Source organism: Lagenorhynchus albirostris, chromosome 15 (assembly GCF_949774975.1).
Source record: "Lagenorhynchus albirostris chromosome 15, mLagAlb1.1, whole genome shotgun sequence".
Classification (NCBI taxonomy): domain Eukaryota; kingdom Metazoa; phylum Chordata; class Mammalia; order Artiodactyla; family Delphinidae; genus Lagenorhynchus; species Lagenorhynchus albirostris.
Genome location: NC_083109.1, coordinates 20,993,596 through 21,016,669, shown reverse-complemented (window position 1 = coordinate 21,016,669; position 23,074 = coordinate 20,993,596). Strand labels below are relative to the sequence as shown.

The 23,074-nt window shown below is 47.0% G+C and overlaps 1 protein-coding gene across 1 annotated transcript; it reads left to right on the top strand.

Moving 5' to 3' along the window:
* The first annotated feature begins 401 nt into the window (after positions 1–401).
* Positions 402–22,033, top strand: ACTR5 (actin related protein 5). Its single transcript, XM_060125077.1, has 9 exons — positions 402–800; positions 1,998–2,227; positions 4,163–4,332; positions 7,751–7,968; positions 8,648–8,830; positions 14,442–14,558; positions 15,284–15,423; positions 16,499–16,631; positions 19,051–22,033. Exons 1-9 carry the CDS (start codon positions 402–404, stop codon positions 19,306–19,308), a joined length of 1,848 nt encoding a protein of 615 aa, XP_059981060.1. The 3' UTR covers positions 19,309–22,033.
* The last annotated feature ends 1,041 nt before the right edge of the window (positions 22,034–23,074 follow it).

The following is a 23,074-nucleotide window of genomic DNA, read 5'->3' as shown; positions in this document are numbered from 1 at the left end:
GCAAATAGGGCGTGGCTAAGCGGAATAGGGAGCCCCGCGGAGCTCATCTCTGGAGGCCAGGAAGGGGCTGGGCCCTTGGCGTTACGCGCTCGGGGCGGGGCTTCCTGGCCCAGAGTCCCGGCTACAGAGAGGGGCGTGGTCAGGTCGGATGTTGGGGACGAGGTTAAGCCACAGCCAGAGAGGGCGGGGCCTAGCGATCCCGAAGTCGGCCTGGGCCACCAGGGGCGAGTTAGGTGAAAAGGCCGGCCGGGCTTAGAGAGGAGAGCAGGCTTGGAGAACCCGCTGTGATGCGCGGGGGCGGAGTCTCGCGCGATCTGGGCGGGCACTGCGTCGGGGGCGGGGCTTCGCGCCATTTGGGCGGACGCTGCGGCGAAGGGCGGGGCCAGTGCGCGCGCTCCAAGATGGCGGCGGCCAGTGCAGCCGGGCCGCCTACGAATGTGTTCCCATTCCGCGATGCCCGCGCCGCGCCGGATCAGGTACTGGAGGCCGGCCCGGTGGCGCACGGGCCACTGCCGGTGCCTCTGGTGCTGGACAACGGGTCGTTCCAGGCCCGCGCAGGCTGGGCGTGCCCCGGACCGGACCCGGGCCCCGAGCCCCGGCTGCAGTTCCGCGCCGTGTGCGCCCGCGGGCGGGGCGGGGCTCGGGGCGGGGCGGGCCCGCAGGTAGGCAACGCTCTGGGCAGTCTGGAGCCGCTGCGCTGGATGCTGCGATCGCCCTTCGACCGCAACGTGCCGGTGAACCTGGAGCTGCAGGAGCTGCTGCTTGACTACAGCTTCCAGCATCTGGGTGTCTCCTCACAGGTGAAGGGCGTGGTGGGGTTAGGCTTGAGGGGAGGAGTGAGGTCGTGTCCCCGCTCACAACGCTCTCCGAGGGATAATAGTCATTCCAGTAGTTCTGAATGTCATTTAGTTATTGATTTAGTCAGTCGGTCAAATATTAGGCGCCTAACGTGTGTTAAGTCCTGTGCTAGGCGCTTGGGGTATGGCAGTGAGCAAAAACAACGCCCTTTTCTCTTGGAGCACATATTCGGGCTCGTTTGTTAATACATTAATTTATTATCAGATATGTATTGAGCATCTACTCTGTGTCAGGCACTTTTCTAGGTGTTTGAAATAACGTCCGTGAACGTGACACAAAATCTCCTGTGCTTATGGAGCGGGTGTGGAAAGTCGCTCTAGTATGAAAAAACAAACAATAAACGATAGAATTAAGTAGTATATTCTGTGGCATGATAGAAGGACAGGAGAGGGTTACATGTTTTCAATAAGATGGTTAGGGGGAGGACTTGGGAAGAAGGTGTTGTCTGAGCAAGGACTGAAGGAGATGATTGAGGGAGCGATCCTTGTGAATATCTGAGGGAATAGTATTCCGGAGAGAGGGCACAGCCAGTAAAAAGGCCCTGAGGCAGGAGTGTGCCCTAATCCTAACTGAGGGCAGCCAGAGTGAGGGGAAGGGTAGTCAGTGGAAGAGGAAGTCGGAGAGGTAATGAGGGGACAAGTCACACACCTTATAGGCTTTTACGCTGAGTGAAATGGGGAGCCGTTGCAGGGTGTTGAACAAAAAAGGGACGTGACTTATGTTCCAAAAGGATCACCATAGCTGCTGTATGGAGAATGGACTGGCCGGGGTCATAGGGTAGAGACAGGGAGACCAGTTAGAAGGCTGTTGCTGTTAGGAGGTGAGGGATGATGGTGACTTAGATGAGGAAGGAGTTGAGGATGTGGTAAGAAGCAGTTGGATTCTGGAGATATTTTGAAGATAGAGCCAGATGATTGGCTGACAGTTTGGCTGGGGCTTGACTTAAGTTGACCCTACTTTCATATTTTCCAAAGCAACTTCCAGGAGAGATGGGTGTTTCACAGTTGCTTCTGATCCAGTGTTTTGATTGGATACCAAAAGCCAGTTGAGCCCTTGCAATAAGGATTTCTGTTTCTTTTGAGGCATTAAAAGGAGTATTCTCTTAGCACCTACCAATTTACTCTTTTCTTCCCAAGTAGGGCTGTGTCGATCATCCCATAGTTTTGACAGAAGCTGTGTGCAACCCACTGTATTCACGACAGATGATGTCCGAGCTTCTCTTTGAGTGCTATGGGATTCCTACGGTTGCCTATGGAATAGACAGCCTCTTCAGCTTCTACCACAATAAGCCAAAGAACTTGATTTCCAGCGGGCTCATCATTTCATCTGGATACCAGTGTACACATATTTTACCCATCTTAGAAGGGAGGTGAGTTGCACTTATGGCATTTGGGCACTGTTTTGAGAAGCATTCAGGAAACGTTTGTTGGGCACCTGATTTAAAGGTGGAGTGGAAAGAGCAAGGACAGGACCATGAACTGGCCTCTGGGCTTAGTTCTGACCTCCCTCACTGTGTGAGTATAGATGTCACTTCATCGTCCATCCTTTGTGACCTCCTGGATCGAGTTGGGGTGGATGGTCCCTGAGGTCCAAATCCATAATTCTAGAACTTTATGGTTCTGACTTAATGGTGAGATGGCTGACACCATGCCTGTAAGCAGTAGGTACTCAATAAAAATGTTCTGAGTAAATGATTTAAATAGATTTAATTTAGACTGTTGTGTTCTGGAGTCACTTTTTAATAAGAGATTTTTAATTTTTTAATTTAAAGCTATTTAATGACAATTATTTAGACCTTTCTTTTTAACTACTGTACCTGGTACATAATAGGTACTTAATAGATGTTTTCAAGTTCTATAAAAGGTGAGGGTAGTTTCTGTCATGTTTAAAATCTTCTCGTTTTATAGCTGGGTTTTCGTTGTCTGTTAAAGAGACTAGTCTGGGGAGGGAGGGATAAATTGAGAATTTGGGATTAAAAGATGCACACTACTATATATAAAACAGATAAACAACAAGGATTTACTATATACACATAGGATTCAATATCTTGTAATAATCTATAATGGAAAAGAAACTGAAAAAGAATGTATATATAACTGAATCACTTTGCTGTACACCTGAAACACTGTAAATTAACTATACTTCAATAAAAAATTAAAAAAAGAGAGAGAGAGAGAGACTAGGCCAGCCTCCTGCTCTCCTGAGAAGGTTTCTCTTTGCATAGAGATAGAGGGTGTGTAAGTAGTGAGAGAAGACCTGGCTTCGGGATTGAAAGCCTGGGTTTGCAGCTCTGCTGAGGTTGAGGTACTTAACTTCTTCACTTAGTTTCCTAACATATAAACTTGGGAAAAACTGATTTCTCAGGGTTACCTTGAGAATGAAACGAGATAATGTAGGTGATGGCACTTTGTAAAACAGTCTGAATATTTAAGTGAAAATAAATGCTGTTGAATTTATTTATTCCCTGTAGTGGGAATTTCTCTTGAAGTTCTTACAAAAATTTATGAAGAGAAAAGTAATTCTTAGACATTACCAAACACTCCTGCTATAGAGTTTTCTATCTTATGTAACCAGAATATGCAGAAATTAAAAATAATATTGTTATTTTATGTTATGTTATATTGAGAGAAAGTGATTTTACCCAAAGGCTAAGAAATGATCAGATTGGGGCATATCATGTTCTATGCTGGCATCTGCTGGTGAGGTGTGATATAGCAGTGACATTTTAGTACACAGCAAGTTCCTAGAGCTCTGCTCCTCTAACTTTCTCATATTGAGAAAATAAAGGTACTCTGGTTCTCCTCCCCTTCACTTCATGTCAGAGGGACCTGGTTCTCTTAGGAGATTACAGTAAGCCAATGTGTATGTGGTTACTTAATGTGTTTGCATAAGTAGAAGTGGAGTGTCTAGGGGAGGGGTACTCAAACTCTGGCCTACACTAGAGGGACTTGGGAAGCTTGTCAAAATGCATATTCCTGGGGAAAAATGCATATTTCTAGGCCCTTCCCAGAGCAGATGAGTCCTTCCGAGATGCTTGCCAGGAAGTTATCTTCCGAGATGCTTGCCAGAAATTAGATGTTCATGTGTCTGTTTGGATGTGCTCTAGGAATGCCTGCATTGGGTAAGAGGTTGCACTAAGGCAACTTTAAAGTTCCTTCCAACTGTTAGGTTTTATTTCTCCCAGCTGGTCAGTTGCCTCCTTATTAGTCTACATCAAACTATCCTCTGCACTAGTGCACGTGCTCCATATTCTCTCCTCCACATTGCCAAAAATTTCAGTGCTGTTTCCATCCCTTGGTTGTAGGTTGGATGCTAAAAACTGCAAACGCATCAACCTGGGAGGAAGCCAAGCAGCTGGCTACCTCCAGCGTCTCCTGCAACTGAAGTATCCTGGGCACCTGGCAGCCATCACTCTCAGCCGCATGGAGGAGATCCTGCACGAGCACAGCTACATCGCTGAGGATTATGTGGAAGGTACAAAGAGGATGTTTGCTTGCAGCTTTCGAATGTTGTCTGCCTTTGGGGTGTTCCTTAAATTGTTCCCAGGGTGACTCTTTCGCTCACTTTTTTCCTCTTAGTACTTTTTAGCATTCCCTTCCCTTTTTGGTATTTGTTTTCCTAACAGACTTTTTCAATTAATTGATAATTTGCATATGTAGGTTCTTTTTCAACATTGTTTTGGCTACTCTGGTTCCTTTGCCTTTCCATATAAATATTAGGATCAGTTTGTCCATATCTACAAAAATGTTCTGTTGGGATTATGATTGAAAGAACATTAAATCTGTAGATCAGTTTGTGTATAAAACAACATTCTAAATGTAGATTCAGATATAATGTTAAATCCAGATTGGGGAGAATTGACATGTTTTTTTACTACGTTGAGGCTTCTAATCCATGAACATAGTATGTCTTTCCATTTATCTAGGTCTTTATTGATTTCTTTCATCAGCATTTTATAATTTTCAGTGTATAGACTTGTACATGTTTTATTAGATTTATGCCTAATTATTTCTTTCCTTGTTTTTTTCATTTCAGTTGCTCCTTGCTATTGTATAGAAATGCAATTAATTTTTGCATGTTTACCTTGTATCCTGTGACCTTGTGAAATTTACTAGTTCTAGTTTTTTGTAGATTCCTTGGGAATTTCTAGGTAGATGTGTCATCTGGGAATAGGGACATTTTTATTTCTACCTTTCCAATCTGTTTGCCTTTGTTTCTTTAGGAGTGGTAAGAGTGGACATTTTTGCCTTGTTCCTAATTGCTGATCTTGTGGTGGGGAAAGCCTTTAGTCTTTCCATATTAATTATATGATGTTACCTCTAGTTTTTTTTTTTTTAACCTCTAGTTTTTTTACAGATATTCTTTATCAAATTGAGGAAGTTCCTTTCTGTGCCTAGTTTTGCTGATCATTTTTATCATGAATGGATTTTGAATTTTGTGAAATGCTTTTTCTGCATCTGATATGATCCTATGGTGTTTGTGCTTTGGACTCTTCATATAGGAGAGTATCATGGTTGCTTTTCAAATATTGAACTAGCCTTGATTTGGGGGGGGTAAACCCAACTTATTCATGTATATTATTTTTTAATATATTGCTGGATTCAATTTGGTAAATTTTATGAGGTTTTTGTGTATATTCATGAGGAATATTAATCTATACTTTTCTTGTACTGTCTTTGTCTTGTTTTGGTATCATGGCAATGCTGGTCTTATTAAATGAGCTAGAAAGTGTTCTCGTCTGCTTTCTGGAAAAGACTGTAAATAATTGATATTATTTTTTCTTTAAATGTTTGATAGAATTCTCAAGTAGAACCATTTGAGCCTGGGGATTTCTTTTTCTGAATGAATTCATTTTCTTTAATAGAAGTAGGACTATTTCAGTGATTGCATTGGTGTCTTCTTTTTTGCTTTAGGTTTATTTTGCTCTTTTTTTCTAGTTTCTTAAGGTAGAAGCTGAGATTATTACGATAACTTCTTTTTAATATAGGCATTTAAAGCTTGAATTTCCCTCTCAGCAGTGCTTTATCTGCATTTCACAGATTTTGGTATGTTATGTTTTCTTTTTTACTGAGTTCACATATTTTCCAATTTCGCTAAGCCTTTTTTATTTGGAACCATTGATTATTTAGAAATATATTATTTTATATCCAAGTGTTTGGAGACTTCCTTGTTATCTTTCTGTGGTTGATTTCTAGTTTAATTTCATTATGGTCAAAGAACTTATGTTGTCTGGTATCAGTTAAACTTGTGAAGATTTGTTTAAGGACCCAGGCATGAGCTGCTTTGGCGAATATTCCACATACACTTGCAAAGAATGTGTATCCTGCTGTTGTTGGGTGGAGTATTCTGTGATGCCATTTAGGTTCTATTGGTTGATGATGTTGTTCAGTTCTGTTCTCCTCTTCATTTTCCATCAAGCCATGTTGATTATTAAGGGTGTTGAAATCTCCAGGGATAATTGTGAATTTTCCCATTTCTCCTCTCAGTTCTGTCAGTTTTTGCTTTCAAGTGCCTGGAGCTCTTTTGTTAGGTAAACGTTTAGGATTCTTACTTCTTCTTGGCAATTGATCTTTGACCACTATATAGTGTCCCTTTTTATCCCTTGCAATTTTCTTTGCTTTGAAGTCTGCTTGGACATTAACATAGCCACTCCAACTTTCTTTTGATTGGTGTGTCTTTCCGACCTTTTAATCTACCTGTATCATTATATTCAAAATAAGTTTTCTTAATAATTGGGTCCTTTTTTTTAAAAAAAGAAGATCCCTCTGTCAGTCTCTATCTTTTAATCGATATATTAAGACCATTTCCAATTAATTTAATTCTTCTTATGTTTGGGTTTAGGTCCACCATTTGATTCTTTGTTTTCTGTTATTCCTTCTCTTTGTTGTCCTTATTGCTCTCTCTTGCCTTTTTTGGGTTATTTGAACATTTGAAAATTGTTTTTGGTATTCCATTTTAATTTGTCTACTGTGTTTTTCATTGTATATTTCTCGTGTAGGTTTTTTTAGCTGTTGCTCTAGAGATGACAGTAAACAGGCTTTTCACAGTCTTCTTAGAATCTCTGTTTTACCAGTTCAAGTGGAACATGGAGGTGTCAGCATGCCAGAGGCCCCCTTTTTTTTTTTTAACTTATTTATTTTATTTATTTTTGGCTGCGTTGGGTCTTTGTTGCTGCTTGCAGGCTTTCTCTAGTTGCTGCGAGCGGGGGCTACTCTTCATTGTGGTGCACGGGCTTCTCATTGCAATGGCTTCTCCTGTTGCGGAGCATGGGCTCTAGGTGCGCGGGCTTCAGTAGTTGTGGTGCGCAAGCTCAGTAGTTGTGGCTCGCGGGCTCCAGAGCACAGGCTCAGTAGTTGTGGCACACGGGCTCAGTTGTTCTGCAGCATGTGGGATCTTCCTGGACCAGGGCTTGAACCCATGTCCCCTGCATTGGCAGGTGGATTCTTAACCACTGTGACACCAGGGAAGTCCCCAGAGGCCCCTTTATCCTTCCTCCTTTAGTTGGACTTGTCTTCTGTGTCGCATCTACATACATTGGAAAGCCATCAGACGTCATGGTTTTTACTTCCAATTGTCAATGTATTTTAAGGAGCTCAAGAGGAGGTTAATCTACTATGTTTAATCAGATTTTCATCACTTCTGTTGCTTTCCCTTCATTTCTGGTGCTCTAGATGGTATCCTTTCTGTCTGAAGAACTTTATTTAGCAATTCGCTCAGAGCAGGTGTGTTGGCATTGTGTCCAGGTCTTATAGCTGCATTTCGCCGATTGGGTGGCTTCAGAGATGGGATGGAGTGTGCTTCCTCCATCTTACCCGCACCTGGATCCCTGGTGCCGACTTTCTAATCTCAGTACTATTAATGTTTCCTAACTTCCAAAATCATTCTGTTGAAGAATTGCAGAAATGGCGGTGCCCTGATTACTATGAGAACAATGTCCACAAGATGCAGCTCCCGTTTTCCAGCAAGCTCCTGGGCAGCACCCTGACCTCCGAGGAGAAGCAGGAGAAGCGGCAGCAGCAGTTGCGGCGGCTGCAGGAGCTCAACGCGCGGCGGCGGGAGGAGAAGCTCCAGCTGGATCAGGAGCGGCTGGACCGGCTGCTCTATGTGCAGGTGACAGCGTACCCTCCCAGGGCGGGACCTCAGCCTTGCTCCATAAAACGAATGCATCATGCATCTTTTTGACCTGGGGTCAAGAAGGGGTCTGAGGGGGGGTCATCCATATAGAGATCGTGCGTGTAGAGGACGGTGTAGCAGCAGGACCTGAGAGCTGTGGACCTGGCCTCGTTGATTTATTTTATCCTTGTGGTCCCCTTTGTTTGATTTTTAACTTTTGGTTTAAGTGTAGCACACGTGATGCAAAGCGCACAAGTCTTAAGTGTCCAGCTCAATGAATTTTCACCACTGAAACATGTGATGTATCCAGGTCAAGAAGTAGAGCATTACCAGCAGCCCAGAAGCCTCCCTCAGCCTCCTCTTAGTAACTTTCCCATCTCTTCTCACCCAGAAGCTAACATTTCTGACGTCTGTCCCCATAGATGAGTTTTGCCTGCTCCGGTGGTGCTGAGATGGTGATGCGTGGGAGCCCAGAGATAGCTGGGGAGGAGGGCTTCGTTGCGAAGCTTTGGTGGTGGGGGAGGGGGCGGTTCCATGGGGGGGCAGGCTCAGGGAGCTCGGGGAGCCCTCTGCTGCCATCGTTCTCTGTCCAGTTTCTAAGTTCCGTCTCTCCTTCCCGTGTGTGATTGCCCTGATGCACATCTTTGAGGATGGATTGTGACTGCTCGGCTTGCAGGAGCTCCTAGAGGATGGCCAGATGGATCAGTTTCACAAGGCCCTGATAGAGCTGAACATGGACTCCCCGGAAGAGCTGCAGTCCTACATACAGAAGCTCAGTGCCGCAGTGGAGCAGGCGAAGCAGAAGATCCTTCAAGCAGAAGTCAGCCTCGAGGTGGACGTGGTGGACAGCAAGCCAGAGGTACTGCGGGCCTCGGGAGGGAGGTCCCGCGGGGTGGGGTAGAGCAGGGGTCCCCAACCCCGCGGCCGCAGAGCAGGAGGTGAGCAGAGGGCGAGAGGGTGAAGCTCCATCTGCCACTCCCCGTAGCTCGCGTTACCACTGGAACCATCCCCCCACCGTCCGTGGAAAAATTGTCTTCCATGAAACTGGTCCCTGGTGCCAGAAAGGTTGGGGACCACTGGTGTAGAGAGAACAGCCCTTTCTGAGGGCGGGAGGAGTGTCTGGAGAAGGCTGACATCAAAGGGGTTGTGACCAGACTTGGGGGAAAGAGAGCAGAGTGGTGTGTGATATCTACGGGTCGGGGCAGGGATGGCACTGACCTTGTACCAACTGAAGTTCTGAGCCAAGGAGTTTCAGCTGGTAGAGCTCTGTCCCCCGGGAAGGGGATGTGTGCGAGTAGAGTAGGAAGAACATACACACGCCTATCGTGTGGCCCATCTTGAACCTGAACCTGCCCCTCTGATGGTTCCTGGGCAGTTAGTCATATGCCCCCTTAACTTTCTTCTGATCTTCTATTAAATATATCATGGTTGCTCTTTCATTCACCTCCTTTCCATCGCCATGCTCCCTAAGGACAGGGATCATGCTTCATGTGTAGTTTAGGAATTTCTTACAGCCGCTAATAGCCATGCTCAATAAGGTATTTGTGGGCTGATTTAAGATCAGCCTTTTGTTAGTTACTAAACACTAACTCTTTGATCTTCTCTCTCCTTTTTGTTTCCCTGCCAGTGGGCTGTTAGTGTTGATGTGACCAAAAGGGCAGGTGGCGGGGCTGAGATAGGATCCTGGGTAATTCATACCGTAGCACTGGGCCCTGCATGGTGAAGGGGCTGCCTGCAGGTCACACCTCTGCCCCAAGTCACTGGTTGGCTCTCCTGTCTCTAGAACTGGACGAAAGTGTTAATAAGTGGACACATTGTTGCTGAATCTGTCATCTCTAGAGTGCTAAAACAAAGGAACTTGTTCATTGCCTTATGACACTTGTGGGGCAAGATTAGCCAGTCCAACTGTTGATTTTTGTTTTTAAATCAACTTTACCTATACGTTTAGAAAGAAACAGTCTTGTGGAAAACTCCGGTTTGCTGCTGGGTGTAGTGTGGTGCTTAGCAGGGACCTCAGGGCCGTCCTTGGCTCGGCAGGCAGCCTGCTTTGCAGTGACTGTGTCTCAGCTGGAGGCTGGCTCTCGGTTCCTGCTCTCAGCCTCACCTTCCCCACCTCTCCGACAGGCTGTAGACCACGTGAGGACAGTGACTGGCCATGAGCATGCGTGACTGCTGAAGCAGATCCTGAGTCAGGCTGCCTCGGCACAGCGTACTGGATCCCTGAGATCCAGGGTAGAAGTGCCTCGACCACCATCTTATTCTCGCACAGCGTCCCAGATCAGCTTCCAGAGAACTAATGTGCCTTTTCTAGTTTGCTCCTTTTCAGGTCTGTGTTTCAGATTTGAGCTGTTGTTTCCTAGGATCCAGATCCACATTGCTTTTGTTGTTTATTCATCTGTACTCAGTTTTATCATGCTTATCAGCATGTCCACAAGACGTCAGCATCTTTGTATCAGAGATGGACCACTAAGCCACATGCACATGGGGGAGTTCAGATTTAAAAAGAAAAAAACAAGCAACTCTGAAGATGTGATTCCCAAACAGTCGGGGAACCCGTTTTTCCTTTTCTTTTTTCATTTTTCTGCATTTGTTACATGCCCTGATTCAATCACTCTTTATTCATTCAGCAGATACTTATTAAGTCCCTACTTTGTTCTGTGCTCTAAGGGAACATATTCAAATTTCTCTGGGCTTGGGGTGATTTTGAAATGTTGTACTTTAAAAGGTTTCTCTACGTACAACAAATTTGATGAATCGATCTGTCCCCAAAGCTTTAATGGTCAGGGTGATTGTTAGAGATTAGATCGATTACAGTAACATTCATGGAATAAATTTGGCCACGACATTGGCCAGCCAGTTCTACCTTTCAAAAAGTATTTGTTATATTTTCCAACAATATAATTCTTTTAGAATGGAGAGAACAGATTTATGTGGACCACAGTTCATATTGAAATGCAATCTAAGCAGTAATGGCTGCACTGGATTAATATAGATACATTTTTAAACTTCCAGTGTTTTCTAAAATCCATTTTTTCGGGACTTCGCTGGCGGTCCAGTGGTTAAGATGCCATGCTTCCAATGCAAGGGGCATTGGTTCGATCCCTGGTCGGGGAACTAAGATCCCACATGATGCACGGTGCGGCCAAAAACATAAATAAATAAAAATAAAATCCATTTTTTCCTACAGACCAATCCATGCCAGCCCTCGGTATTCTGCAGGTATTCAACGAGGATGTTGTAAAGGAGTAGGCTTCCTTTTGAATACTTTTAATATACTTTTAAAATTTTAAATACTTTTAATATACTTTAAAATACCTCCTAATGAAGTATTTAAACTAAAAGATGCTGATTTTGCATCGCTACGAGCGCGGCGTAAGGGGATGGGGAGGTGGGAGCACAGCTTTCGAGCACCCTTGTTTGTTGGAAAAGACAATGGGCCAGATACAGAAAGTGCTCTGGCCTGACGATCCAAGATCAGAGCTGCCCTTTGCTTGTTTTTATGCTGCTCCAGGCTGTTCCAGGGAACCATGCTGCATCCTCTCTGAGGGACTTTGGCAAACTTGCTCTGTTCAGTTCCAAGAGAACAGTCATATTTACGTTCCCGCATGCCACCCAGTACACGTGGAGACCCTGGCAAACCCTAGGGGGAGAGAAACCAGCCATGCTAGAGAAATATGTTCTGTCTTAGATGCGTATTGTCGGCATTGAAATTACCAGCTTTGTTCCTCTCTGTGAATCATATGAATTGGGATAAGGAAAATATCTTTTTATCATTTCTGGTGAAGCTAGAAATTATCTTATTTTTAAGGTGAGATGCTTTTGAATATAGCTAGATATGAAGGTGGATAATAATAGTTTTGTCACAGCTGAAGAAGCCTTTTGAAGCCCAGACATTCTGCAATCCTCTTTATTCTAGAGAAATTTGAGGGTTGCCAGGGACTAGGGGTACAGAGGTGACTAAGACGCAATCCCTGTCCTCCTTGGTACCTCAAAAAATAGGGCTACAGAACCATACTCAGGCTGTAATAAAACTTATCAAGTGTGGTGGTAGATGTGTGTGGGAATACAGAAGGAGTTTTGAGAAAGGATTGAGGTGTTTGAGCTGGGCCCTGAAAGATTACTTGATTTCAGCAGATAGCAAATGAGGAAGGAAGGACATTTTAGATGGAAAGAAGCACACGTGCGGGGAGCAGGGCACATCGGGCACAGAGCGCATGGGAGATGAAGCTGGAAGGGAGGCCATGGCCACCTATTAAGGTCTTTATCCATCGCCCGGATATTATCCTTCAGACAGAGCCTTCGAAGTGTGCTGAGCAAGGCAATAATCTGATGAGATTTTATTTTAGGAAAATAACTGGCGGCAGTTGGGATGTTGGCTTTAGGGAGAGGCAAGGCTGGAGGTGGGAAGACAGGATTAAAATGTGTGTAGTCATCCAGAAGAGAGCTGATTTTTGTCAGTGGCCTGGAGTTTGTCAGTGGCTGTTGGGGTGGAAGGTGGAGGAGGACACACTTCCAAGGTCGGAGCCGAAGATCCTGGTGTCGTTCAGGAGTGGCAGTTGCTGATGATAACAGAACATGTGCCAGACCCTGTGCTGGGCGCTTGTGCAAGTATCATCTTGATTAATTTTCACAATTCCCTAAGTACCGTCTTCATTCCCATTTTATGAATAAGGAGACTGACACTGAGGCGAGGAAAGAAATGTGCCCAAGGTTGCACAGCTAGGAGCAGCGCAGCTGAGAGACTCGAGCAGTCCGGGTCTAGATTGTCTCCGGTCACTGAGGCTGGGTTGAAAGGCAGCAGGGGGAGGTGGCGCTGGGGACTGAGCTTAGGGCAACAATGAGCTGGCTTCTGAGCCCATCTCTGGGGTCTCTGTGGGACACCAGGCAGGACTGTCCAGGACCCAGCTGTGGAAGGACCTAGACTCACACAGGGAGTGGGGAAAGAAGAATGCCTGGGGAAGGCCACTGCTGAGGGGGTGGGTGGAATCGAAGGGAAGAGTGTTATGAGGGGTTTAAGACACCTGCTGACCGGTGACAGAGGGATGGCCTGGTAGCGGTCTGGGGCTCTCTCTCCTGCCTCACCAGAAGCCCGTTTCACGTATCTGCTGCTACATAAAAAACACTCCACACTTAGCAGTGTGAGGCAACAACCATGTTAATGTGCTCATGAATGTGATGGGTCAGGAGTTCAGACAGAGTGGAGCAGGGGACTCTGGGACCTCAGCTGGGAGGACTTGGACAATTGGGAACTGAACTCTCTGGAGGGTTTTTTCACTTCCCTGGCATCTGGACTGGGATGACTCAGAGGCTGGACTCCACAGACCTGAGCACCCACACGCGGCTCTCCGTGTGCTTGGGGCTTCTCAGCGCGGCCACTGACTTCCAGGAGGGAGCTCCTGGGAGGGAGGAGCCGGAGAGCATATGTCAAGGGGCTTTGCCTTGTTTAAGAGTGACTTTGCGTTTTACCTTTGCAGCTGATATGAGTAGGTTCTAGGGAAGTATAGTTAAGTACTCTGAATTGTGTCGGTAATTTACGTTCGTCATAGATAGTGAGGAGGGCTCTCCTCTCAGGCAACCTTGGCGGTTGGTGTTGAATCTGCTCGAACCCTCCCAGGACGCCGTCTCATCAGATAGTCCTCTCTACAATAGCTGTCACTGTTAGAGCCTCCTTCCAGGGAATGCAACAGAGTTCCTTCCTGAAACTTCTCCCCTTTGAGTCCGGAAGGTACAACTCATCTGCCTTTCACGTGGGAGGATGACAGATGCCCGAGGACATCATCCAAAACTATCCCCCCACCCTCCCAACTTCATTTGTTCAGGTCAAAATTAAAGGTGTCCTAAACCCTCAATTAGGAACCGTGCTGGCATGTCTAGGCCCCACCCAGGGTCATTGTCATGGAAGAGGAAAGCCTGTTCTGCAGGCCTCCACATATGGGAGGCATTGGGCCACCTTGGAGCCTTTAGTCACATCCCCAGCCCAGTGGACCTGCCCTCAAGGGAACTGATTGCTAAGCCTGTTAGTGTTGGCACATATGTTTATTAATTATTGAGAGATTGACTTGATTTTGCCCATAGTCTAAGCTGCTTTGTAGGACACCAGCTCTCACACCCTCTCCCCCAGAGCTCTGTGCGTGGTGGTGTGACAGGTGCAGGCAGACAGTCCTCCCCGGGGCGCCAGGCTGGAGCTGCCCCTCAGAAGCCTTCAGAGAAGGTGGGAGTTGGTGAGGCTTGTCTCAGTGGGAAGGGTAGGGGATAAGAGCGAAGCTCATCCCTGGCTTTTTAGTCTTTTAATCTTGTGTTCACGTGTGTTCCTTTTTTTAACAGTTCAGAAACTTTTTCGTAGTTTTTATGTATGGATGTACTTTTAGGACGTTAGGCAAGATCCCAGTTCTTTTTTGTGACAGTGAACTCATAGAACTAAGGCTCGCTGAATTACAGGTTCTGTCCACTTGTGTTTCTTCTCTTCTCAGACCCCTGACCTGGGGCAGCTCGAACCATCTCTGGAAGACGTGGAAAACATCAACGATTTCGAGCCCTTGTTTTCAGAGGAAACGCCCGAAGTGGAGAAGCCGGTGACCACGGTCCAGGTTGGCCTCCCGTAGCCTCCACCTTGCTTATGCTTTGAAGCTTAACATAAATGACCAGTCAGGTTTAGTCTGCTTCTTTAGGAATACTTTTCCCTAAAATACCAGTTGTATTTTCTAGAAGGGAGAGTCCCAGTACCGAAAGCTTCCGAAGTCAGGGTTTTTTTCCCCGCTGTGGTGATTGTTTGGGGTTCCAGCTCTAAGCTCCGTGAATCTGTGAGAAACAATCTCCTCGGTGGAAGCATTTGGGCAACTAACTGGGGACTTTAGACCCGAAGACCAGCTTTTAATGATTTTATTTACATTTAAGCCAGTGTCATAATGCTTCATCCTCATTTGGGTCTGTGTTTCTGTCATTACAATGGCAGCCAGGTAGACTGGTGTGAGGCTGAGACACACCTGGGAGAAGGCCTTCTCGGCTCTGTGGGCACTGGGGACTGAGCCAGGCACTTGGTCTTCCAGTACCAGCCTTTCTCAGCTGCTCTTCACCAAGTCTCTTTCCCTGCATCTCAGGGACCATTTCATGAAGCAGTTGTGTAGCGGTTTATAATCCAAAGGTTGAAGAAGGTAGAAAATTGAATTATCAAATCAAGAGAGTTGGGGAGAGCTTATTCTGGCAGAAAAGACAGACGCTATGTTGGAATAAGAAATGCAGTTAGAAGAAACTGGCAACTGGGATGTTTGTTCTCATGGCCTAAAAATATCTTCTAAACCTTGGGTTTTTAAAGCCCGTGTTTAACTTGGCAGCATATCATCAGCTGTTTGTTGGGACAGAAAGAATTCGAGCTCCAGAAATTATCTTCCAGCCATCTCTCATCGGGGAGGAGCAGGCCGGCATAGCTGAGACCCTCCAGTACATTCTGGACAGGTGAGGCTGAAACTTCTTTCTTTTACATCTATTTTCCTGAACCATTTCCTTGAATTTTGAATTGAACAGTGGATTTGTTGGCCGGGCATCTCCTTTTCATTGACTTGCTGCACTCAGATGGTATTCTTTCTCTCTCACCAAGCGTGGCACAGAGTTAGGGCTCTCTAATTCATTTCTGAACGTGTAAATGCTCAACGTGTAAATGCTTGATTTGAGGAGCTTTAAGAGTTTCTTTCAAAAATTTGGGCAACATGATACATGTGCATTGGCTTTCCTATAAATCTTCACAGTATTGCAGACTAGTGATTCTAAATCACCCTAAAAACGTGCAGAACTTAGTTTTTTTCCCTACCTTGCATTTTATTTATTTAAGAGTTTGCATTTCTACAAGAACCTACCTCCCCCTCACCCGTTTATACAGGTATTTTCCTGCAGTGTGAGTTTTCCTAATACAAGTTGGACAAGTAGGGAACACGATTTTGTGGTACTCTGGTTGCTATTGGTTAAAACAGGGTGGAAACTTACACCTAGCAAGGAAGAAAAGCCATTGCAGCTACTTAGAGTGGCTTTGAGTTTTGTCTAGCAGTGGGTGGGAAAGTGAGCAAACACAAATAAGATAAAACTAGTAGTAAAAAAAAAAAAAAAGCACAAGTGGAGAGATGGGTCCTCAAAAGGAGAGGCAGAACTTCTGGGAGTGATAGAAATGTTCTGTATCTTGGTTGTGGTGATGGTTACTGTGTAATGGTTACTGCTGTTGATGGGTATGTAAATTTGTCAGACTTCATCCAAATGTATTTAAAGTAGTCCTCAATAAAGTCAGTTTTTTAGAAAAACATGTGTTAGAAGGGCATAATATTTTAATCATGCTAAGGAAATGGATTGACCATTCAAATTAAGGTTTTGGCTAGCTATTTGGAATTCTGTAAAGACACAAATGAAAAATGGAAGGCTTTTTTTTTTAACTTTTTGTGGAGACATTATCTGTTTTGTACTGAGAGCTTGCATTTCCACATCCATATTCTCTTCCAATATTCAAGTTGGAGGGACTAGAGCAGAGGAATCGTTTTGTCCCCAGGTACCCAAAGGATGTTCAGGAGTTGCTGGTTCAGAACGTTTTCCTCACTGGCGGGAACATGATGTATCCTGGGATGAAGGTCAGAATCGAGAAGGAGCTGTTGGAGATGAGACCCTTTCAGTCTTCCTTTCAGGTACCAATTGTCCGTGTAACCAGCTGTTTCCAAAATAGCCTTAATTATTTGTTTTCTGGTTACAAAAGTAGTAAAGTGTAAATGAGAAAAATTACTTGATAATTCCATCATCCAGAGATAGCCACTATTAACACGTTTGTGGCTTTCCTTCTGGTCTTCAATCTATGTTTAATTTTCTTTTTTTTTTTTACTTTTATTTATGTATTTATTTATTTAATTTTGGCTGTGTTGGGTTCGTTGCTGTTTGTGGGCTTTCTCTAGTTGTGGTGAGTGGGGTCTGCTCTTCGTTGCGGTGAGTGGGCTTCTCATTGCAGTGGCTTCTCTTGTTGCGGAGCATGGGCTCTAGGCGCATGGCTTCAGTAGTTGTGGCGATGGGCTTAGTTGCTCCGCGGCATGTGGGATCTTCCCGGACCAGGGATCGAAACCGTGTCCCCTGTGTTGGCAGGCAGATTTTTAACCACTGAGCCACCAGGGAAGCCCTATGTTTAATTTTTAAAGCAGAATGGACATCGTATTTTACGTATTTCTTTGTTTTAATTGACAAAGGAAGGCCTGCATATAGTAAAAGTGCAGAGAGTACAAAAGAGTGTACATTGAGAATAAGGCATTCTCTAGGAGACTGGCTGGGGAGATTTTTCTTTCTTTCACATATTTTCTGCACATTTGAGTGTATACCGCTTTGTAACCTGAATTTCTTAACCTGTCCTGAGCATTTTCTCCCGTGTCATTATTCTTCTAAAAAACTTAAAAACGTGACTGTATGGTGTGGTTGCCCCACAGTTTATCTACCAAATTCCCAATCACCAAGAAACATGGTCTGAGCTCTTGTTGCGGACCAGGCACCTTGGGATGCTGAGATGTCCTAGACACCAGATGCCCTGGCCCCAAGGAGCTTGCTGTCCGAGGGGGCAGCAGTCAGATGAATAGGGGGGATAACCCACAGCGTGAGGGGCGTACAGACGTAGGCACCTAGGGAAGGCTTCTTGGAGGTGAGTCTTCTGAAGATGAGGAGGTGTTTGCCAGGTAGAGAGTGTGGAGGGCTGTGGGGTGGAGAGAGCACTCCGGACAGGGCCTAGCAGGAGCAAGGGCTCGGGGGCCGCGAACTTGTTGAGTGGTGAGCAGCTGGGTGTGGCTGGGGCTCATGGCTGTGAAGAGGGGTGGGGGAGGGGAGTGTGCAGGGCACACGTGGTACAGAGCTTCCGTGTCCTGCTGGGGGCTTGGCTGTGGCCCCCTGTGCCGCACGATGGTTGTGCGTTCAGGGTGTGGTCTCTGGGCTTCGGTCCTGACTCCGGCCCCGCCGTCACTGAATTTTGCCAGGCCTCAGTTTTCTCCGCAGTACGGAGGAGATCGTCCTGGTGCCTGTTACCAGCATTCAGCGCGCCTTGCCTGTCAGGTCCTCAGCACAGAGCCTGCGTGTGATAAACAGACATCAGCTGCTGTGCTGAGGGTCCCAAAGAACACTCCAGGTTCCACGATTTGCTAGAAGGACCCACAGGATTCAACATGTAGTCCTCATGGTTTATCACAGTGAGCACTTCTCCGGTGCAAGGAGTAGAGTGAGCGCCTTACACTCGTTCTGTCACCGACACTTTCTAAGCCAGAGCGGTCGGGGCTTTTGTGACCCTGATTTTGTTGATGGTCCCTTCTCGCAAGTCTCACCCTCATCCTCCTCCATCTGTGCTGATTCCACCTGCCCTTTACTTCAGAAAGTTCCAAAACCACCATTCCATCCTGGGACTTCTATGGGTGGGGCAGGGAAGAGGGAGGTGGGAGGTCAGACAGGCGACTCCAGAGGAGGGGAGGCCCGATCTGAGCTGGAACGCGGTCCGCCCAGTGCTCAGCTCAGCCTCGTTGAGGGGCACTCACAGGGCTGCTGACCCCGGCCTTGCTCCCCTAATAAGCAGTGGAAACCGAGCGCTGGCAGCATCATGGAGAGCCCAGGTCAGCCTCTCTGCTCTCATTTCCCCTGAGGCTCCTTCCATGGCCAGAGCCACCTCGCATCAGCCTCTGCTTCCCTCTGCTGGCAGAGAGGGGATCAGGTCCAGGAAGGCCTTCCCTCCAGGTCTCTCCACCTGACGACTTGTGGTCTACAGCATGGGGCAGGAGGCAGGGCAGCTGGTCCCTCTCCCCCCCAGAGCGGCAGGTCTGACGTTGGTAGAGTAGCTGCTAACCACGTATCTGCTGAGGTCGTGTCCGGTGGGCTCTGCATGTTTGCGTGGTTTCTTGAAGAGTCTGGAGCATTTCACTCAGCTCTCCTTGGAGGGTGCAGAGGTAGTCCTGCCCCGTCTTGGAATTAAAGGGGGCCCTCCTGCGTGTGTATTTCTGGGGATAAAACGTAGGGGCTGTAGCTGGCCTTGCTGAACATTCAGTCCTCGGACCCTGATGGGAGACGCCCGTCCAGTGACTGCTCATGTTTCAGGTTCAGCTGGCCTCGAACCCTGTGCTGGACGCCTGGTATGGTGCTCGCGACTGGGCCTTGGACCACCTGGACAACGAGGATGTCTGGATCACCAGGAAGGAGTATGAAGAGAAGGGAGGAGGCTACCTCAAGGAGCACTGTGCTTCCAACGTGTACGTCCCCATCCGCCTGCCCAAGCAGCCTTCGCGCTCCACAGAAGCCCAGGCATCCGGCAAGGGCTCGGGGGCCAGCGGAGGCGGGGCCGGCGAGCAGGCATAGCAGATGGGCCCCTCCAGGGACCTTGGGCCACGTCAGCCAGTGTGACAGGACAGTGACTCTGCCAGCTGTGTCTAGCCCGAGTCTGCTGGGAACATTTGGCTGCAAGATGGACTTCTCCTGGGGAGAACAGTTTAGCGCCACTGGGAGTGACCCTCTGCACCTGTGTTCTTTTGGGGGCGTTGGCGGTGAAGGGACTGTAGGTGGCCTGCTGTCTTTGCTGAGCCACGGATGAGCCATAGCCTTCACTTCCCGCAGCAGTGAATGAAGACAGGGTGGGGGACGGAGGTGTACAGTCTGCACAGGCTTCCTTCTTACCACATTTTAAAGCCTTTCTTGTTTAAAAAAAATCCTTTGAATTTTATATTGTCAGTGTAGATAGTCTTCTAAATTTATTCCAAAATTGTGTGAATGCCCAGCAGATGGAGTTCTTTCACATACAGGTAAAAAGGTAACATTTGTATCCTAAGAGCAATCAACCACGAACTCTCAGGGGCTAGAAATATTTCCCTCCTTCTTCTATTTCTGCTTAGAAATAAGGAAAAGGGGGCCCAAAGAGGGGAACTGGATAGTATGAAGTCACTCCGTTAGGGCCTGCCCGGTGCTCACTTCTGAATGGACAGGTGTGGGGCTAGTGGCCTGACTCTTGTTTGTACTTTCTTTGCTGGAAACTTTGCCACGATGTGAGGCCTTCCTACAGTTTTTAAAACTTCTCTTCCTGTGAGTGTGTTGGCTGCTTAACTTTTCAGGTCTTTCCGAAGAGAGAAACAGACTGGAAAAGGTGAACCGCGGAGCCTTTTCAGTTTAGCCACAACCTCACATTCCCTGGGCCTTTGCAGCCTCATCGTAAACAGATAACCCCTCTCTCATACAGAGATTGCTTGGTGAGAATTTTAACTCTCAAACATACCCAGTGCTTGAGCCCAGAAGTCTCCAGAGCTGCTAGCATCCTTGTCACAGAAGCCGTACGTTTATATCCCAGGGGATGTCTGGCCCAGCCCTCTGAGCAGGCCACTTCAGAACCAGTCTGCTGCTGCAGTTCACCGAGGACGGTCACTTGCATCTCCAGCTCTCGGGGCTTCGAAACCGAAGACCGGGAAGGGCCAGTGGTGGCGGGAGATCCAGGCTGACTCAGGGCCCCCCACGGCCCTGCTGGGGAGCCCCAGGCCGTCCACGGCTGGGCCTGAGGCCCGGTGAGATGGTGAGAGCAAACGGGAGCTGCCGAGAAAGGACAGATGCGAAGAAGGCAGGCCCGCCTCCTGGGAGAGGTTTCCATATCAGGTTTCTGGGGAGAGGAGTTGTGCTGACTGCCATAGGCCTGGGGAGACAGGGGTCTTTCTCCCATAGTCAACATTTTAAACAGCCTGAACAGCAGTGATGAGGTGGAAGGATTGCCCTGGAAGTCCAGCCTTGGTGAGGAAGGACCCTGGGTGGGCAGGTAAGCTGGGCTACAGCGTAGTCCAACAACAAGTGTGAAGCTGGGCCTAGTCGGGGTGCCCGTAACCTGGCACTGAGGAGGTTTGGGGCTGCGGTGAGGGTGGACCTTGAGCTCTCCCGCTTTAACTCTAAGCCCTCACACTGAGCTTGCCGTGACCTCTGTGACGCCTCTCAGCCCTTCCTCACGGAGACCACCAGCAGCACTCATCACTGTACCGAGAGCTTTTTCTCTGCCCCCAGATGGTCTCTTACAGACTGTAAAGCGTTCCCCAAGAGCAGGAGGAGGGTTTCATTCAGCTTGGAGTATCCACAGCCCAGTGCTGGGCCTGCAGGGTGCTGTGGGCTCACAGGATTTTAAATGAATGACCAACTGGTTGTGTAAATAAATGAATGACTAAATCTGTGAACAAAGACAATTTGAGACTAGCTCGTCCGCTCTGTTGAGAGGAACAAATCAGGGGTCCACACTGAGGGCTTCCCCTTAGCTGGGGAGCCTTACTCATTGAGACATCTCAAGTCTTCCCTGTGACCCTGCCAGGACTGTTTGTGGAGAGAAGGTGGGTGTGACTGTAGCTGAATGATCTGAGGGCAGCCGTGAAGGAATAGATTCCCATAGCCCAGCTTCGGGCTTCTGTCTGGGTTGTGGGAGGGGGAGATAGCCCAGGGGAGGGCGAGTCTGGCATGGGGGGTCAGCCCGGCTCTGGGTTTGAGTCAGAGCATCCCTGAAGGTTGGGTGGCCACCTAGGGTGATCAGGGGCCTCTCTCCCCAGCTAAGATGTGGTAAGGGTGTCCCTCCTTTTGCCCCCACTGCCTTCCATTGGCATTTCTGGAAATAAAAAGTTTTACCAAAGCAACAAAGAAGGCGAAAAGGTAAGAAAATAGAAGTTAAGAGTAATATAAGTGTTAAAATATAGGCAGAGAACACTACACCAAGAAATGGAGAAACTGAATTCATACAAATACCGTATGCAAAGATGATTTCATGCCTACCTAAGGGATTAAATGAATAAGATGAAGTTTATCATTACAGAACTTTGTAATTAAATCATTTCCAGATAATTAGAAAATGGTAGAACAGAGGATTACAAAATGTAGGCAGAGAGACTGGCTGTTCGCTAAAGCCATTTCCCTTTCCTTTGGGCACACAGCTGCACTACATTTCCCAGCCTCCCTTGCGGTCAAATAGGCAGCCACTTGCCTTACGGCCAGTAGGATATGGACAGAAGAGATATACACCATTTCCAGGGCTGGCTTCCATGAACCTCCCACAAGAGCCTCTCTTTCCCCGTCGTCTGGCTGAATAGAGAGCTGTCTAAGGCCCAAGAGGAGCACGAGGCCACAAGATGGAGGGAGCCGCATCCTTAAATGACTGCTTGGAGCAGAGACCCTGCAGATTCTTCAGTGCGTGAGAAATAAACTTACTGTGTTAAGCCCCTGAGAACTTTGGCCTAATCTATTACGGCAGCTAGCATTATTCTAACTAAAAGTGTAGGTTAAAAATAAATAAAAATAAAACCCATTAACTTCTTGTTAATTGGGGATTTTTTTTTTTGGGGGGGGTACGCGGGCCTCTCACTGTTGTGGCCTCTCCCGTTGCGAAGCACAGGCTCCAGACGCGCAGGCTCAGCGGCCATGGCTCACAGGCCCAGCCGCTCCGCGGCACGTGGGATCTTCCCGGGTCGGGGCACGAACCAGTGTCCCCTGCATCGGCAGGTGGACTCTCAACCACTGCGCCACCAGGGAAGCCCGTTTTTTTTTTTTTTTTGCGGTGGGGATTTGTTAAGGAGGAAAGTTTTTTAAAATAATATGAAACAAAGAGAACGGTGTGACAGATAGTTATCCCCTCATTTAGGAAATGGGAATAATTCCTTTTATCCTGTAGTAAGATTAAATGAGATAATGAAATCACCTAAGGATTTCGGGAAAGTGGCAGACTAAGCTCACCCAGGAAGACCCCCTTGCACCTGCTACAAGCTATGCAAAAAGTGGGGATAAAGTAGAAGCTAACAAGTTGTAATGCTGAGCTTGGAATCATAGATATCACAGAAAACCTTGGAAATCAGAAATGACTACAAAAAATCACAGCCAGATTGGTAACCAAAAGTTGGCACTGAGGCAAGCCTGAGGTTTCAGGGCTTATTAGAAATAAGCCCTAAGGGCAGGTAGGCACTACAACTTTTGAAATGCCTAACCAGGGACCAGATACGTAGCCTGGGCCCTCATGAAATGAGGAACCTGGGATAAACTCCCTGAATAAATAATACTAATGCAGCAAGGGTAACCTCAGAGAGACTAGAAATAGAGCATGTAAATATAAACATTAGGGAAAGCC